Source organism: Archocentrus centrarchus, chromosome 14 (genome assembly GCF_007364275.1).
Source record: "Archocentrus centrarchus isolate MPI-CPG fArcCen1 chromosome 14, fArcCen1, whole genome shotgun sequence".
Taxonomy (NCBI): domain Eukaryota; kingdom Metazoa; phylum Chordata; class Actinopteri; order Cichliformes; family Cichlidae; genus Archocentrus; species Archocentrus centrarchus.
Window position 1 is genome coordinate 21,479,520 of NC_044359.1, and position 18,812 is coordinate 21,498,331.

Sequence of the window (18,812 nt, forward strand, 5' to 3'; positions counted from 1 at the left end):
GTCAAGCTTTGTGCTGGGATGTCCTCTGGAGTCTGTGATGATGGCGGGTGAGAGGAGGATGTTAGCAAAGCTGACATCCATTGTGGACAACCCCCATCACCCTCTGCATGAGACCGTGGGTGCGGTGAGCAGCTCCTTCAGTCAGAGACTGTAACATCCTCACTGCAGGAAGGAGCACTTTCATAGGTCATTCATCCCAACAGCAGTTAGACTGTACAACACAGCATGATGTCATGAGTCACTTGGATGCTTTACCTCCACTGCCATCGCTTATGCACAGTGTACTTTTACATATAGTACATATACATTTTATTTATTTACACTCCGACCCATAATGCATACTGTGTATGCTGTATACAAATTACCAGCTACAAATGTATATAGTGTTTTTGATATCTGTATATAGTGTTTTGATGTATATGTGTGTGTATATGTATATGCGTATTGATATATATTTTATGTATAGAGAGTTTTCTATTTTATTTCATCCTTCTTCTCTGTATTTGAGCTGTTGTAATGTGCAACTTTCTCCATTGTGGGATCATTAAAGTTTTATCTAATTTTATCTTATCTTATCTTCTATCCTTGAACATTTCTACGTTCATGATCAGGATTCACAGGTGACTTCAGGTAATATACTGTAGTCCTCAGCTTGGGTCATAGTTTACATAAAAGGATATGCCACACTTCGTTGCAATATGATACAGCTTTCATTACTCTTCAAATAAATGTGTTGGGTTGCCCCCCCCCCCCCCCCCCCCCCCCCCCCCCCCCCCCCACGGAACACAGTGGCCATGGGAAATGAGTGCTACAGCATCCCCTGGTGTATGCTAGATGACTTGCATGTCCAAGTACAAATTCTGGAGAAGAAAAAAAAGAATGTGTGTGTGTGTGTGTGTGTGTGTGTGTGTGTGTGTGTATATATATATATATATATATATATATATATATATATATATATATGATTTTTTCTTTTCTTTTATTTTATTTCTTTTTTTCTTTTTTTTTCATATTCACAATAATATATTTACAATTAGATCTTTGTTGGGGTTCCTACTGTGTATATAGACTTAACCTATATCAGTCTATGGTGTTCCCCCAACTCACACAAATAGCATCATCCCCACAATTCAAATCATTTTCCATTCAATTTTATTTATACAGTATCAAATCATAGCAACAGTCACCTCAAGGTACTTAATACTACAGGGAAGAACAGTCATCTGAGTGGTTAGGGGAAAGAAAAGCGATCATAGTTAGAGTGGATCAGGGTCACCTGATCCAGTTTGATCAAAAATACATGTTTAAGCCTAATCTTAAAGCAGTGAGGCTGCCTGTTTCCTGAATCCAAACTGGGAGCTGGTTCCACAGGAGAGCGGCCTGATAGCTGAAAGCTCTGCCTCCCATTCTTCTTTTAGAAACTCAAGACAGGTAATATTAGGTAGTGCTAGGATACCATGAGGTTTTAAAGATGCGATGATTATTCAAGACCTTGTATATAAGGGGAACTATTTTAAATTCAGCTCTAACAGGGAGCCACAGAAGAGGAGTGAACATGAAATATAATCTCTTTCTCTAGTCCCTTTAGTACTCTTGCAGCATTTTGGATTAAATGAGGGCTTTTCAGGGAACTTTTACAACAATCTAAAAATAATGAATTACAGTAGTCCAGCCTAGAACTAACATTTAAGCATGAACTAGTTTTTCAGCAGGTCCTACATATTTATTTAATGTGCATGTTAAAGGACATAACCTGGTCAAAAATGCATCCACAGGATCCCGTCACTTAAAAACATGTTCCTACAGTTACAGTGGACAAGCAGATTTTAAACTACTGTCTTTCCCATCTTTTTTCAGGTCTCATCTGAGATTTTCCATCACTCTCACCTTCTCTATTTATTTTTTTCTTTTAAGTGCATTGTATTTATCTTTCCACTTACATTTTATAATGCAGTCTATCCTGTGGTTACTAAACAAGAGCGAAACCACAACGTGGGATCACAAAGGTATGTTTGCTGACAGGGAGGTTCTGCTTTTTCCAGAAACCTTTGCCTGAAATGTCTAATGTCTGTAGTATCAACTACAGAGAGGATTAAAAGAGTCGTCATGTGCCTTGAATGCAACACACTCAAAAGCCATAAGTACCAGACATCATGTTTGCATACGTCACCCCTGACATATGCTTGCATCTGTCTGCTCTTGATGGGATCACTTGCATCCTCCCACCACTACAGAGCGCACCATGGGGGAAAATCCTCCACTGTATAAAAGTAGGCTGCAGCCTTTTTATTTTTATCTGGTCCGAACGATGATGAAACCGTTGTTTGTATTATCCCCCTGTCCCCGCCCTCTGCTGCCTCCAGTTTGTAGGTTACTGAAAGATTTCACCAACCACAGAAAAGAAGATTAGAGAGGAATTAATGGTATTCCTTTGTCATTATAGGAATAAATTGATATTTGGTGGGGGTGGAGACTGCCTGGAGTTGGAGCAACATGATGTGTCAGGAGACGTAAGCAGAGGGATGGCACAGTGACAAGCAAACTCAGCCAGGGGGATGCCAGTCTACTGGATATCTCAGCTGATGTTCACCATGTTACAGGAGATGAAAAAGCAGAGTAGCGCAGAAGCAGCTGGGTGCGCGGGTGACAGGACAGAATGAGCACTGCTGGGACATGGACGTGCCAGTAGAGGACGGGGACAACTGTGACATTGCCTGGGAGAGACCCTGACGAAGTGGGAGGGACATCTGTGTTCCTCTTGTCTTTGAAGCCCCAGCTTAACCATGAGAGTGGCCTTCCTGGCCTTAAGACTGATGTGCTTGGCCTGGTTGTGGCCTGTCACTCAGCTCAACAGCAGCCACTTCCCAAACAAGAGGAGACATAAGGAGCCGTATGTCGGAGAGAACACTAGACAAAAGCATGGCGGGTGAGCCAAATTGGGATTTCTTGTACAAGTCCTTGATTTGCTGTAATTCTGGAGCTTCTTCATATGTCAAAACTGACCTTTTCTATGTGCTGCCTCATGGAGCTTTCATGCATAATTACCCATATAATTTTGTTTAATTGTGCATTGATGGTAGATCAGAGTCAGAGCAGGCTGCAGACAGCATCCTGTGACATGGGAGAAGATGTGCATTGATCATAAAATTGGTGTTAACTGTTACTGAATGTAAAAATAAATTAAAAAATAAATATACTCTACTTTGACTTGGTTTTAAGGAGACCATGAAATCCTCTTAATGACAAAAGAAATTCAGGAATCAGATATAAATTAAAGAGGCCCCACAATAACTAACCCAGTTACAGATGTACTAGAATGCACTGAAAAGCAAAAGAACTCGTTTCCTTTTCCCTTCCCTTTGGCTTTTGGTTTTAATCAGCGTGCTATTAAAGTCCATTTAACCATCACTAACACCATCAACCAGATGTCAGCGCCGTTTTAAGTGTTTGTTAGAAAGAGAAAGCTCGACAGAGATGAAGATTTTACTTAAGCTGTTATTTCCCCTCTTTCCTTTTCAGACGGGTGGATCTTAAGATGAAGAAGCTGGACAGCACCAAGTCTCTGCTAATTAAGTCTGAGCAGCTACTTCGGATTGAAGACCATGATTTTGCAATGCGTCCTGGCTTTGGAGGTAACCCCGCACACCTCATTATTCTATATATAATGTTTTTATTTATTAGATTTTGTTTTTTTCTCATTCCAAATATTTTTCCTTGTGTTTTTTTTAAACTCGTGTTTTTAGGGTAACTCAGTAAGGTTGATTTAGGTTACTGTGCTGTTTTTGGTATTACGCCTTCCAAAAAGCCCTTTGTGACCTAGATTGTCTGCTTTGTGAGACAATGACTGCGGTAGCACGAATAAAATAATCTGAACTGTGCTCCTAATTCCCTGTGTGTCTGTGTGTACTTCAAAGCACAGGTCTGGATTGTGTATCTTTTGCATCTTTTTTTTTTTATGCCATTACATTGAAGAAACCCTGCACAATGATAATAATTCAACAATCACTATGTATACTCAAACAGTCTTTTCTTGAACTTATCAAACACTGTGTGTTCACAGTGGTCACCCCCCTTTGTAATGTCACCTTGATTTAAATGTTTAGTTAGAAAATGTAGCAAAATGTTGTTCTCAGTCTTTTTCAGTCAATGATTTCATAAATGTTTAAGTCTGTCTAACAGGAATTATGATTCTTGGAAGAAGAATAACTGGTGAATGCTTCTAAAAGACATTTACTCTTGATCACAGCAAAAATTAGTTCTTATACCAATGCTATTCCCTAAAACATCTGTAGGCATGCACTGTGGGTTTTTTGTACTTTGACCAGCAGTGTTGGGTGTAATACAGTATCAGTGCTCGGAGAACTGTTTCACTGTAAGAATAATGTAGCACGCTAGATTTACATTAATGCATTATTTAGAAATCTGGTCATAAATCAATGACACAGTTGCTGTTCCTCTGACTGGCACACAACTGTATATTACAAGACTGTGTCCAAGCTTAAGTTTGGACAAAAGGGGCATCTGTTACATTGAGGAACTATTTTTATTATTTTGCATCAGCGTCTGTGTCAGTCAGCTGCTAAGGAGCTGTAGCTTACTTTTTTGAAGAAGCACTTGCAAACTAAGTACAGCTCTGCAATACTGGTGGCCCACTGAGGAGTAGAGTGATATTAGTTTTACAGCTTCTAACCCACAACTAAATCTGATTCTCAGGGAAATTAACAAGCCTATTACTGCTGATGTGGTCAAGTGGATTCTATCAATACTAACTTTCTAATCTAAGATAGATACAGTAAATATAGTAGGCTGCAGAACCTCTGGACATATAACCAACAAGCTAATTGCAGTGAGGTTTATGGTGCTCTAATGAATTACTCTTCTCACTAGGTCATGTAACAGATTGTTTTTTTTTACAGACATAATCTTATAAATAATAAAGAGTTTTGATGATCATTAAAGAGCTTCAGTGAGCTAACTCTGTTAGGCCCTTACTTCCAGGATGTCAGTGTCCCAGTATAATCCCGATATAAATCTTTATTACCCCATTGTGATCGCAAACATGGGATTTTGAGTGCTCACCTTCACAGAAGGTGAGGCACATAAAAAAAAAAAAGCAACTGATGTTTATAATGCAAATCATACATTAACTGTATTGTGCCACAGGCTGATGGCATAAAAGAAACTCCCGTTATTATACACTACACCGGGTATTTATGTAATAGTAAAATATGGTTGATTTTCACACAGTGTTGATATATTTCAGATCCTTGAAGAAATGCAGGCTGTTATGCTGCCATATGTGCTTCACACTAAAAAAAAAAAAATTAAAAATTATTTGCCATTTCCATATCCAAAACATGGTATACATGGCCGCACAGCCATGTACACCTGTCACAATCTGTGTAGTTTGCATGTCCTCCCTGTCTTTCTCTGGGTTTCCTCCAGCTAATGTCAATTTGTGGCCGTGATTTAATTGTCTGCATTAGGTTTCAAACTCTTGAAGTAGGAATAAAACAATGAATCAGTGAGTGTTGGTGTTTACCTACAAATGCAGGTTGTTGAAACCTGAGGGATATTTTTGGACATATAGGTAATGAGTTAGTCTTTCCCATAGGCCAGATTAGTTTTGAAAGGATTTGTGCTGTGTGGGTTGATGAAGTTAGATTAATTTCTCTGAAGCAATGCCAAGCCAGGTTTTACATATTTCTGTTCCAATTTTTTGACATCTTATCTTCCTGCATAAGCAGCAGGGTTCATTTGACGTGTTGTGTATGAGCCGCCGTCTACCAGGTGTGTGAGATTCGTAAGTCCTTGTTGTAGAGTATTTATTATTACATGAATGCAACTCTAAACTTGGGGAAGATTATTACATGAAATAGTTGCCATAAATGTATAAATGATGTAGTGACGCTACCACGGACAACTTTTAAATTATTGTTGGAGATTTCAGTTATTATTTTGTGATGTTTGCTAATGCCTGATAGCACAAAGAAAACATGACTGATTGGAAATGAGAATGTGCTCTACTGACCTGCAGGAGGCTTCTGATGTCATACATCATTGTCAGTTAAAATTAGAAAAGTATGGAATAAGTGTTACAGCTTATTTTTGGCTGAAAAGCTGATTGGATACGGCCATGTGTGCAAACGATGATACTCTGCCAGGTTTTTAGGAAGATCATGTACCTCACTGATCAGTCATTGGCTGGGAACTTTTTATACTTTACAGTAGTGATATTTACTGATTTTAGTCATTTTTCAGATTATACCAGTTTTATATATTCCATACTTTTGCATGCTATGAAAAGGAGTGTGGATGGAAACACACTGACTATATTTAAGGGACAATTTCAAAGTCAGTCGCAGCTCTGTTTAAATCTAGGGACATATTAAATTTATATTGGTAACTTATGGTTCTTCACATATCTTACTGTGTAGAATTGTGTGGTTCAACCTTTAGAGCAGCAAAAATATTTCATAGTTATTACAAAAAAGAGTTATACATATTTATTAGTAACAAGAAGAGCTACTGCAACAATATGAAGTCACAGTTTCTGAAGTCCCTCACAGTGAAATGTAATGGTTTGGCTTATCATAAAATAATGCAAATAATGTTCAGTGCAAAGTTAAAATCATTCTAATAACTGTACCATGTACTGATGAGTTTATCCCATTTTAAGGCGCCCGGCATCGATTCATCTCATTTGACAAGAATCACTACTCTGGGGTCAGAATTTAATCAGACCTAGTGATCACGTAATGGGTCTTCACCCAAATTGTGCTAAAGATCAAGGTCAGGTCCCACTTTTTGTTTCAAGAACGATAACTTGTGAATTGTGATGGATTGTGAACCATATGAGCTACTCTGTCATAGACATTCTGGTTTATATTTCTAGATTGTGGCTTTAATTGAGATTCAAAAATATGGTGTGCACATAAAGCATTTTCCTTCAGTCATAGCAATTTTAGTCACTTCTTAATAAACCAACATTTTTGTCTTGTTTATAATATAACGTGTGTCATGACTGCATAAACCAGGGTTATGTCTGTGAAGTGGGATTTACACAGTAATAAGCTCTGACAGATGTGTAAGCAGATGTTATCCAACTGTTGCTTCAAGCCGATCCATTACAACATATGACCATTTGCAGGTTCAGCCCTTCCTGTTGGTATTGATGTCCAGGTGGAGAGCATTGACAGTATTTCTGAAGTAAACATGGTACGCACCTTTTAGATTTCAGTAGTTAATCTGATCAATAGAAACGGTCTTGTTTTCTCTGTTCAATTTGAGCATTTTTTTGTTTTTGTTTTTTTTTTCAGGACTTCACCATGACTCTCTACCTGAGGCATTACTGGCAAGACGATCGCCTGGCCTTTCCCTCCAGCAACAACAAGAGTCGGACTTTTGATGCACGTCTGGTGAAGAAAATCTGGGTTCCAGATGTGTTCTTTGTCCACTCTAAGCGTTCTTTTATCCATGATACAACCATGGAGAACATCATGCTGAGGGTTTATCCTGATGGAAACATCCTCTACAGCGTTAGGTAAAACAAAACAAACATATAAATTATATTTCTTTGATATTCACAGATACATCACTAGAACTACATGTTCTATCATTAGTCACCTCTGAAAATAGAGGCTAATAAATATTGGCCGTCGTCATCTTGTCTTTTTTATAGCTGATGAAACAATGGGATGCTAAAGTATTAGCTAACTCAAGCTAGCAACGTACATCCCTAGACTCCAACCTCTGATAAATGATCTTAATATTAAAATAAATAATTGCAGGATTTCATTCTCCAAAAAAAGTCTTCTTTAAAGTGGTGTTAGTACAAGTACCTGCACATCAAGACACATGCCAGAGTAGACAATAAAGTGGCCAGCAGGGGGCAACTCTTCAGATTGCCACTGTAGACAAGTCTATAAAAAAAAATGAGTGTACAGCTCCCTCTAAATATTACCTCAGCAAATACTTGCTCCATTAGTTTATGGTTTCAGTTGCTAGTTTAAAGTCATATTAAATGCAACACAATCTTGATTTAGTAAATTATGATCCCATAAGGAAGACCATAAAAAAAGGAGGATAAACCAGGACATGCTTTAAGGTGCTCCTTGCTTGTGTCTGACAAATTGCTACCTCATGAGAGTGACGGATCCCCCAGTTTCTCTGTCAAACTAAAGCCTGTGACATCAGGCTTCAAAGCACCACACACACACACACACGCACACACACACGCACATGCACAAAGTTTCAAAATGAGACTACCAATCTGTGACGTCACATTGGCTACATCTGTGTTTTATAGCCAGCCTGTGGCATTGATTAGCTTTTTGGGCCAGCCTCAAATGGCCATTAGAGAAACTGTATCAGTGTTTGCTCCAGTTGGCTTCAGTTTTCAGCCCAGGAGGGTATTGTTTGATTAAAAACCAGACCAATGAAGGCTTTCACACCAAAAAACCCACTTGGTATATCAAAATTAGCAGGCACTATTACACCATTAAGTTTTAAGCTTACATGTCCTAATGCAATGAGTCATGGCTTAGAGTTTAATAAGACCATTTGATGAGGATGAACAGCCACCCACCACCCAGTTTAGTGGGCAGGGTGTGAAGGGAATATGAGACGGTGGACGGTAAGCTCTCAGACTGCATTCAACATATCCATTTCAGCCACAGATGTTGACAATATGGCTTAATTCCCAATGGCCCGCTGCAACCACAAACTGTGTCAGACACATATGCTGTTACTGAACAGTGCAGCAGTTTTATTTTACACTTTTTTTTCACTGTTTCACAGAGAATAATCTATGACTTTAATATTTACGTAGACATTTTTTTAACAGCAAGCTGTGTTTCAGGATCACTGTGACTGCTCTTTGCTCAATGGACTTCAGTAGTTTCCCTCTGGACACACAGAACTGCTCTCTGGAGCTGGAGAGCTGTGAGTATTAAGCTGCAGTTGGGACATCATGGTTGCTTGCAAATACCTAATAGGATATCCAGCGTTGTTAGCAGAGAAATAAATGTTAATTCCTACATTAAATGTACTTGTTCTTGTGTTGACATGTTTCACTGGAAAACATGTTACACAACCTTTGATGCAGTATTATGTAATTTAAAATTTTTGGGCTACAGAAAGCTTTTAGCTTGTTAAATTTTTAGGCAGTATTCATGTTACACATCAAAAAACATGCCTGGATATATCTGAATATAATACAGTTGGGACAGAGACAGCTCAGAGCGCGTTACCTTACTTAATAAACACACAGTAACTATCACCATTTTTGCGAAAATGAATCATAATCCTCGGGTCATGCAGGTCAGCCTCTGTGCATTACGCTTGTTTCCAGCCTGTTTCTCTGTCTTTACCTCTCTCTCCCTCACTCTGTGTGTATCTCTGTCATGGATCCTGATCTCAGAGGAGAGTTAGGAGTTCCATTTTTTTGTGAGCTCTCTCCTCTCCTCTGAGAGAAACGTTCATGAAACTTCTAAGAGAGGCAGTATGTGAAGGTGTTCATCCCTTCTCCAACCCCCAAACCCACCGTCTTTCTCTCCTCTCTTGAAGATGCTTACAATGAGAACGACCTAATGCTCTACTGGAAGAACGGGAACGATTCATTAAGGACTGACGAGATTGTGCTCTCTCAGTTTTTTATTGAAGACTTCCAGCCTTCCTTTGGGCTTGCCTTCTACAGCAGCACTGGTATGTCAGGCAGGAGCCTTGGGACCCTCTGAGATGTATTCATTTTGAAAACAGCCAGAGAGCTCCAGACCCTTCCTGTTTTTCCAAATAGGAATAGTTTGACATTTTGGAAAATACGCATTACGTAAAAAGATTGACACCACTCTTACAGTCTTTTTGTACGGAGATGCAGCCAGCAGTTGATTAGCTTAGCTTAGCATAATGAGTGTGCAAGCTGGAGGAAACAGCTTACCAGGCTCCATCCAAAGGCTACAAAATCCAATAACAGCACCTCTACAGTTACGAATGAACACATTATTCCCATTTCCAGTCATAATGTTACACTACAGTAAGTGTGTGCCGGCAAAAGCTTTTATATGTACACAGTAATGACTGAGTGCTATTGATCTTTTCAGCTCTCTGCGAGACAGAAAATAAGCACATTTTCCAAAATGATGACATGGGAATCAATGCCTCTCTGCATTGCAGAGGTTATTGATCGCTATACTGTAGGCGTTTTAGAGTTGTATGAGTGGGAGGTCCACTCAGCTTCCTTCTACTGTTAGATTTTCTGTGTGAACAGGAAAGCTAGAATATGAGTGATTTTTATCTCAATGTTAAATAATCTTGTGAGGGAATCTACTGTATCCACTCTAAGGAGATGTTTTATAACTCTGACATTAAAGACATTTGCTCCACAAGATAATTACTGTCTCATCTGAGTTCTTCCTGTAGGTTCATGATGCACTTTTTTTTTTTTTTTTTTTTTTTTTTTTTATATTCACAACTTACACAGTCTGTGCCAGTTAGTGATATTGCCTTGCTTTCCACCCTGCCTGCCCTAACTCCACTGTGTCCATTTATCTGTTTCAGGTTGGTACAATCGGCTCTACATAAACTTCATTCTAAGGCGGCATATCTTCTTCTTCATGCTTCAGACGTACTTTCCAACTATGCTGATGGTGATGCTGTCCTGGGTGTCTTTCTGGATAGACAGGAGAGCCGTACCTGCCCGTGTCTCCCTGGGTACTGAGACAATGAGCCAATATGTTCACACATAAATAAATACAGAAACTGTAATTTGATCCAGGAGATTAAATTTAGGGGGGGTTACACTGATTTATCTTTTGAGAGATAAATGGGAAGAATTATTCCATTGTCTTGTTTGCCAAGTACTGGAGAAGTTAGCCATAGGTCAATCAGCAAGCAAATGATCATCTCATCAAATAATTATGTTTTGTTTTTGAGAGCTAACTGCCCTTTTTTAAAACTTTGACAAAGTCCTCATGAGCAGGCAGCCTAGTTTATTTGGTATTTGATAGCTCTATTGTGCACTTCACTGTTTAGTTTACTTTAACTTTTACTTGCTATTGGTTAGGTTCAGAAAAACATTGCAGTCGGTTTGGGTCAAAACTCCTCTGTTCACAAAATTAACCCTACACACTGAAAAATGAGTCCTAAAGCACTCGGTGCTTTTAAGTTTGATGTCTGGGGTCCCTGAATGAGTATTCTTATGTGATGAGGTGGTGAAACACATCTCAATATTATGAAATCATTTCACAGATGCCAAAAGATAATGGGTTAAAACACCCCAGGAATGCAAACCAGTCGCAACAGCTCTTAAGCTCACTGATTAATGTGCTTGTTTAATACATGCAAAAGCTTATCCATCCACCCATCTATCCATCCATCCATCTTCATTCACTTATCCAATTCAGGGTCACACATGCCTAACACAGGCAGACATGCTCACACACAGCCACTTTAGAATCACCAGTTATCCTCTGCACTGCAAGACTGTGCTGCTATATGCAAAATCATTTCTTTAAAAACTCCAAATTACTGTTTTGAAATTGGTTCTCGGTTGGGTGCAATGACTTCCTGCAGTGTTGTGATCACAGTGAGATTGCCAAGCAAACAGTGGACTTTTCCTGGCTTACACTGTCCTCATCTGCCTTTCAGCCAGAAAGCAAATAAGCATATTCCAGGGTGTCTACTGGTTCTCCAAATATCTTAAAGCATCTTGATGCACACTGACTCATAAAAAGCCCTAGAAAAAAAATATTTTTGCCCCCTCCTCCACTGTTAGCTTATGCAATGAGACTGCATCATTAAGGCTGTGTTTTTTTTTTTTTGAACCAGCCGTTCTCCAGTCCAAATTCCAATTCAGACGGCTTTACCAGCTAAAGAGCACTAAATCGGAGTTAAGCTAGTTTGTGTCCAGCAATGATGTAATAATGATTTTGCCTACTGTAATTAGTAGAACATAAATACACTTGCATGATTATACATTTGCCTACAGCCTGAGGATGATGAAAAATGATAAGGCCTTTCAAACCATCTTCCCCTTTTGACACACTAAAGGGCAGGTGGTTTGAAAGGCCTTATCCATTTTCATCATCCTCAGGCTGATGAAACAGTTGTGGTCAGAAGTTTTCATCATGCATGTCGCGGTCATCTTGGTACTGTACTTGGTAAATGCATGACTTGTATTACATTATCACTTTTGCTATGTATTGCTATTGCACCCTTGTTCTTACACTGAATTCAAAGTGGTGCATAAAAGGTCTTCAAAAGCTCATTTCTGTATCCAGGCATCACCACCGTACTGACAATGTCCACCATCATCACCGGCGTGTCAGCCTCTATGCCACAGGTGTCTTACGTTAAAGCCGTGGACATCTATCTATGGGCAAGCTTCCTGTTTGTCTTTCTATCAGTCATCGAGTATGCTGCGGTCAACTATTTCACCACAGTGGAGGAGATGAAGAAGCTTAAGAGGGCAAAGGTCATATTCAATTTTTTTCTTAAGTCTTCTCAAATCTCATGTCCTATTTAGCCCACAGAAGCCAATATGCAGCCATATGGGAATCCCCAAAGACTAACAGTGATCCCTTTTCCTCCCACTGCAGATCCCCACCTCTTACAATGCTGCAGAGGCCATGGCCTTTGATGGGTGTTTCCATGACAATGAAATTGACCTGGCTTCCCTCCCCGCCAGCACCCCAAACACAGAGAGGAACATCCAGTCTCGAAACTCTACTGTCTCCGCACCCACGGAAGGCACCAGGCTACGTCGCAAGCACCCTTTAAAACGAAACCTCAGCTTCATAATGAGCAACAGCTACATGATCGACTCATACTCCAGAGTATTATTTCCTCTGGCTTACCTGCTCTTCAACATCATTTACTGGAGTATGTATGCATAGTACCTTGACTGTGCAGCAGCAAAAACAAACAAACAAACAAAAAAGTTATTTTTCTTTTTTTGACTGTTGTCACAATTGTACAATTCAACACCAACAGATGCAGAATATAATAATAATAATAACTAATTGAGGACATGACCTCAAGTTTGCACAGAGTCTGCTGCTGAGTGTAGATCTCTATCATGATGTCGAATGCTCAAAAAGTGTTCAGCTGTAACTTGGAGAAAAAACTGAGAGTGGCTGCTGCAGTAAATGGATGACATTTTAGGTGATGTTTATGCGTGTTTTTGGCATGCCCGATTTACAGGACAAAAGGTTTCAATCCACAAAGTTTTTCATTTTCAGATACAAAATAGCAAATTCTTGAACTACTGTACATCTTGAAAATAAATATCTGTATGCTCTTAAATATATGGGGCCACGCATTTTCTTCCCATTGACCTTTATTACTATTTGGTGCATCACACTTCCAGTTAAAGGGGCCCCGTGGAGCGTTTGTCAAGAAGCGTCAGTGTCACTGGACAGAAAACATGTCTGTTGAATGTGTTGGGTTTTTTTTAATGTTTAAAATCCTGCATTATTTAGATACATTTTTACTTGATAGCAGTGTATCCTATTACTGACCACCGTTAATCTGTTGAACAGTCACTGCAGATCAGATCAAATGTTACAAGCATGTTTAGGAGAATACAACATTCATGTTTGTGTTTGTTTTCTACAAACTCCTGGCTCTTCAGATGTTAAAGGTTCTCCCTGTCTTAGTAAAAATGACTTCATGTCAAAATTATATACTCATACCTACACTATTTTGTCAAAAGTATTCACTTACCCATTCAAATCATTGAATTCAAGTGTTCCAATCACTTTCATGGCCACAGGAGGATAAAATAAAGCACCTAGGCCGGCAGACTGCTTCTATAAACATTTGTGATAAAAATGGGTCGCTCTCAGGAGCTCAGTGAATTCCAGCATGGTACCGTTATAGGATGCCACCTGTGCAACAAGTGCAGTCATGAAATTTACTTACTACAAAATATTCTGCAGTCATCTGTTAGTGGTATTGTAATAAAGTGGAAGTGATTGGGAATGTAACTCAGCCATGAAGTGGTTGGCCACATAAATTTACAGAGTGGGGTCAGTGGATGCTGAGGCACATAGTGCACAGTGATCATCAAGTTTCTGCAGTCAATCGCTACAGACCTCCAAACTTCATGAGGCCCTCAGATTAGCTCAAGAATAGTGTGTGGAGAGCTTCCTGGAATGGGTTTCCTTGGCCGAGCAGCTGCATCCAAGTCTTACATCATTAAGTGCAATACAAAGCATTGGATGCAGTGGTGTAAAGCACGCCATGACTGGACTCTAAAGCAGTGGAGACATGTTCTCTGGTGTGACGAATCATGCTTCTCCATCTGGCAATCTGATGGAGGAGTGTGGGTTTTGAGGTTGCCAGCACTTGTCTGACAGGAACTCTTAATGCTTCAGCCAAGGAATTTTTGACAATTTAATGCTCCCAAATTTGTGAGAACAGTTTGGGGATGGCCCCTTCCTGTTCCAACATGACTCCACACCAGTGCACAAAGCAAGGTCCATAAAGACATGGATGAGTGAGTTTAATGTGGAAGAACTTGATGCATGCACAGAGTCCTGACCTCAACCTGACAGAACGCTTTTGGGATGAATTAGAGCAGAGACTGTCAACTAGGCCTTCTCATCCAACATCGGTATCTGCTGTCACAAATGCGCTTCTGGAAGAATGATCAAAAATTCCCATAAACACACTCTTAAACCTTGTGGAAAACCTTCCCAGAAGAGTTGAATCTGCAAAGGGTGGGCCAAAGTCATATTAAACCCTATGGATTGAGAATGTGATGTCACTCAAGTTCATGTGTGGGTGAAGGCAGATGAGCGAATACTTTGGCAATACAGTGTACTTTTTCTCATGACCACCACATGACACTTAATGGTCTTTATGGGTTGAGACTAACTATATATCAGACAAGACTAAACATAACTTAGTGCTAGAACACATACAGCCTTACATGCAAATAAAGAAGTGTGAAACACAGGCTGCATACAGTCCTGAAAAAGACTAGTAGGGGATGTGTGGGTTATTCTTTAAGCAATGTAATGTCTCAGTTAATATCCAGTTTACATTAACTGCATGGAAATAAAGGAAAACTATGTTCGGCTTCTCCCTTGTTCACCAGGGGTTGCCACAGCAGACAGTGCTGCATGTTTAATTTGGTGCAGTTTCCTGATGACCTGACGGAGCCCCAAAGGGATTTGTATCGCCACGTTAACTGCATGGAAATATACTCAGTTTATTAGTGGATGTAGAATGTGAGGGGGCAAAATGAAAGAGATTTACTTGGTTGCATAACAGAGTCCTGTGGAACATAAAACCAGCAGGATGCCAGATTCATCAGAGGTGACTGACAATACCTGCAATGGAAGAGCTCAGTGTGAGGCATCTTAAATGAAAATGAAATTATGCCTAAATGTGACCATTAAATATTAAAGCTTCAACTAAGGAGTCACACCAATTTCTGAAAATTATGTTGTATTCTGCAATTAAATATCTTGAGAAATATCTATTAATTTCCTGCTTTGGTGAGGGACAAGATTGATACTGCTTCAGCATGATGCCACAGCTAGGAAATTATTACCTTAGCTTAGCAAAGAGATTTGAAGAAGTTCCTAAAGGTTAAAAAAAAAAAATCTGGCTAGCAACATCTTTTATCATATTATATTCTTAAAAGCTGTCAGCTGTGACAGGGCAGCTGGAGCCTGTTGCCAGTCCATCATAGTGTGATAACAGAGAGGTGGACAGCCATTCAGACTGACATCCACATAGACTCATCAGTTTTCATGTGAGAGGAGAAAACCCATGCAGACCCAGAGAAAATATCTCAAGTGCATACAAGTGACAAATTTCTACAGCCTTATTTATTTCTACAACCATTTATTGCTTGGCTGTAGAAATTTGTCTCACATCATTTAGAATAATAACAATTTAATCAACATTAACACACACACATTGTCACACTGCTCCTGCCAATGTTTAGAAGACTGATTTAAAAAAAAAAAAAAAAAATTACCCTCTGGATCTGATGAGTCAAGGCCCTGCATCCTTTTGCATGTTTTCCGGTTGCAGAAAAATGCTTGGTTGTATCACAGTCAATGGGAAAACTGCCCTCGACTTAGTAAACACTTTCTCGATTAATTTATAACCACAATAGTTTTAAATCTTATTGAATGCAGCATGTGGTGTGGTGGTTAGCACAGCTAGAAGGTCTGGGTTCAAATCCACCTTGGCCCGGGCCTTTCTGCATAGAGTTTGCATGTTCTCACCATGTTTGCGTGGGTTTTCTGCGGGTATTCCGGTTTCTTCCTACAGCCAAAAGTCATGCAGAGTGAGGTTAGGTTAATTGGTGATTCTAAATTGCCCGTGTGAACGTGAGTGGTTGTCTGTAGTGACGTTATGTTTTGTACTAAAATTCCAAAGCATCCAAACCACGTCACTGCCTCTTTATGTTATTCGAGTTGCTGAAAAAGAGGACGTCATTTGAGGTGAGTCACTGAGGTGTGTCACTGTTATAGCGGCATAATCAGAAGCACCTGTATACTCACTGGTACACATAAGCACTTCAGTTTCAGCGCCCCCCCCCTGCTGCTTCAGTACTCTGAGAGAGAGTGTTCTCTCTAAGGCTGGGGAACTTATACCAAAAAGAAGCGATCGCCTGAGCCCCAACACTGCCATTTTTTTTTTATTCTTCAATATCAATAGCACCTCCACCCAAACACTTCCTGTAACTGTTTATCCAGAAACACATGCTATCTATATACAATACTTTTTTGATATACCACAGCCGATCTATTGATACATAGATGTACCACGATCTGCATATTTATTCTGATTTTACAATACAGCAAATGGACATTATGACATAATAATTGCATAATTATGCTAAAAGATCCAACAGCTAACATCTAACATAACAGCAGGAATGATGTACATCAAATGTCCATCAGATGTCAGCGCCCCTAAATGAGTTGTTAAACTTGCTCTTGGTGAATCGGTTGGCGGGAAAGATTCAACACATTCACGGGGCCTCATCAAACCATCACTAGTTGTCTGTCTCTCTGTGTTACCCCTGCGACAGGCTGGCGACCTGTACAGGTTGTGCCCTATATAGGAGGAGACTGGATGGATGAATACATGGTGTTAATTATGCTTTAAAGTGGGGGTAACTGAAGTTGACAAGTTGTCAGTCACATCCAATTTGAAAACACTAAAATGGCAAAACGGTGGTTCAATGGCTAGCACAGTTAGCAAGCAGATTCTGGTTTCCCTTGAAAAAAAATCATCTGAAAGTCATAAAAGGCATTTTTTGCTGTTTTGAGAGCTTTTACAATTCTCAAAGGGAAAATGAATTCCATAAATTAAAGTATGAGAATGAATATCAGGCTGTTGAAATACACTAACTTTGAGCTCCACTAATATCAAAATCACTTCACTATACATGCCCTTTGGCTGATGTCTTTTTATACACTGCTCAAAAAAATAAAGGGAACTCTCAAATAACACCTCCTAGATCTGAATGAATGAAATATTCTCAATGAATACTTTGTTCTGTACAAAGTTGAATGTGCTGACAACAAAATCACACAAAAATCATCAATGGAAAATCTAATTTATTAACCAATGGAGGCCTAGATTTGGAGTCACACACAAAATTAAAGTGGAAAAACACACTACAGGCTGATCCAACTTTGATGTAATGTCCTTAAAACAAGTCAAAATGAGGCTCAGTATTGTGTGTGGCCTCCACGTGCCTGTATGACCTCCCTACAAGGCCTGGGCATGCTCCTGATGAGGTGGCAGATGGTCTCCTGAAGGATCTCCTCCCAGACCTGGACTAAAGCATCCGCCAACTCCTGGACAGTCTGTGGTGCAACGTGACGTTGGTGGACGGAGCGAGACATGATGTATCAGATGTGCTCAATCGGATTCAGGTCTGGGGAACGGGCGGGCCAGTCCATAGCTTCAATGCCTTCATCTTGCAGGAACTGCTGACACACTCCAGCCACATGAGGTCTAGCATTGTCCTGCATTAGGAGGAACCCAGGGCCAACCGCACCAGCATATGGTCTCACAAGGGGTCTGAGGATCTCATCTCGGTACCTAATGGCAGTCATGCTACCTCTGGCGAGCACATGGAGGGCTGTGTGGCCCTCCAAAGGAATGCCACCCCACACCATTACTGACCCACTGCCAAACCGGTCATGCTGAAGGATGTTGCAGGCAGCAGATTGCTCTCTATGGCATCTCCAGACTCTGTCACGTCTGTCACATGTGCTCAGTGTGAACCTGCTTTCATCTGTGAAGAGCACAGGGTGCCAGTTTCAAATTTGCCAATCCTGGTGTTCTCTGGAAAATGCCAAGCGTCCTGCACGGTGTTGGGCTGTGAGCACAACCCCCATCTGTGGACGTCGGGCCCTCATACCATCCTCATGGAGTCGGTTTCTAACCATTTGTGCAGACACATGCACATTTGTGGCCTGCTGGAGGTCATTTTGCAGGGCTCTGGCAGTGCTCCTCCTGTTCCTCCTTGCACAAAGGCAGAGGTAGCGGTTCTGCTGCTGGGTTGTTGCCCTCCTACGGCCTCCTCCACGTCTCCTGGTGTACTGGCCTGTCTCCTGGTAGTGCCTCTAGCCTCTGGACACTACGCTGACAGACACAGCAAACCTTCTTGCCACAGCTCACATTGATGTGCCATCCTGGATGAGCTGCACTTCCTGAGCCACTTGTGTGGGTTGGAGTCCGTCTCATGCTACCACGAGTGTGAAAGTACCACCAACATACAAAAGTGACCAAAACATCAGCCAGAAAGCATAGGTACTGAGAAGTGGTCTGTG

General features: G+C 40.3%; 1 protein-coding gene across 2 annotated transcripts; it reads left to right on the forward strand.

Moving 5' to 3' along the window:
* Positions 1 to 2,490: 2,490 nt before the first annotated feature.
* On the forward strand, positions 2,491 to 13,302 carry gabrr3a (gamma-aminobutyric acid type A receptor subunit rho3a). Of its 2 annotated transcripts, XM_030746102.1 has the most exons (9): positions 2,491 to 2,926; positions 3,520 to 3,632; positions 7,151 to 7,218; positions 7,320 to 7,543; positions 8,861 to 8,943; positions 9,568 to 9,705; positions 10,558 to 10,710; positions 12,279 to 12,472; positions 12,597 to 13,302. In XM_030746102.1, exons 1-9 carry the CDS (start codon positions 2,784 to 2,786, stop codon positions 12,891 to 12,893), a joined length of 1,413 nt encoding a protein of 470 aa, XP_030601962.1. In that variant the 5' UTR covers positions 2,491 to 2,783; the 3' UTR covers positions 12,894 to 13,302. The 2 variants fall into 2 exon arrangements, with proteins under 2 accessions (XP_030601962.1, XP_030601963.1); XM_030746103.1 differs by lacking the exon at positions 9,568 to 9,705.
* The last annotated feature ends 5,510 nt before the right edge of the window (positions 13,303 to 18,812 follow it).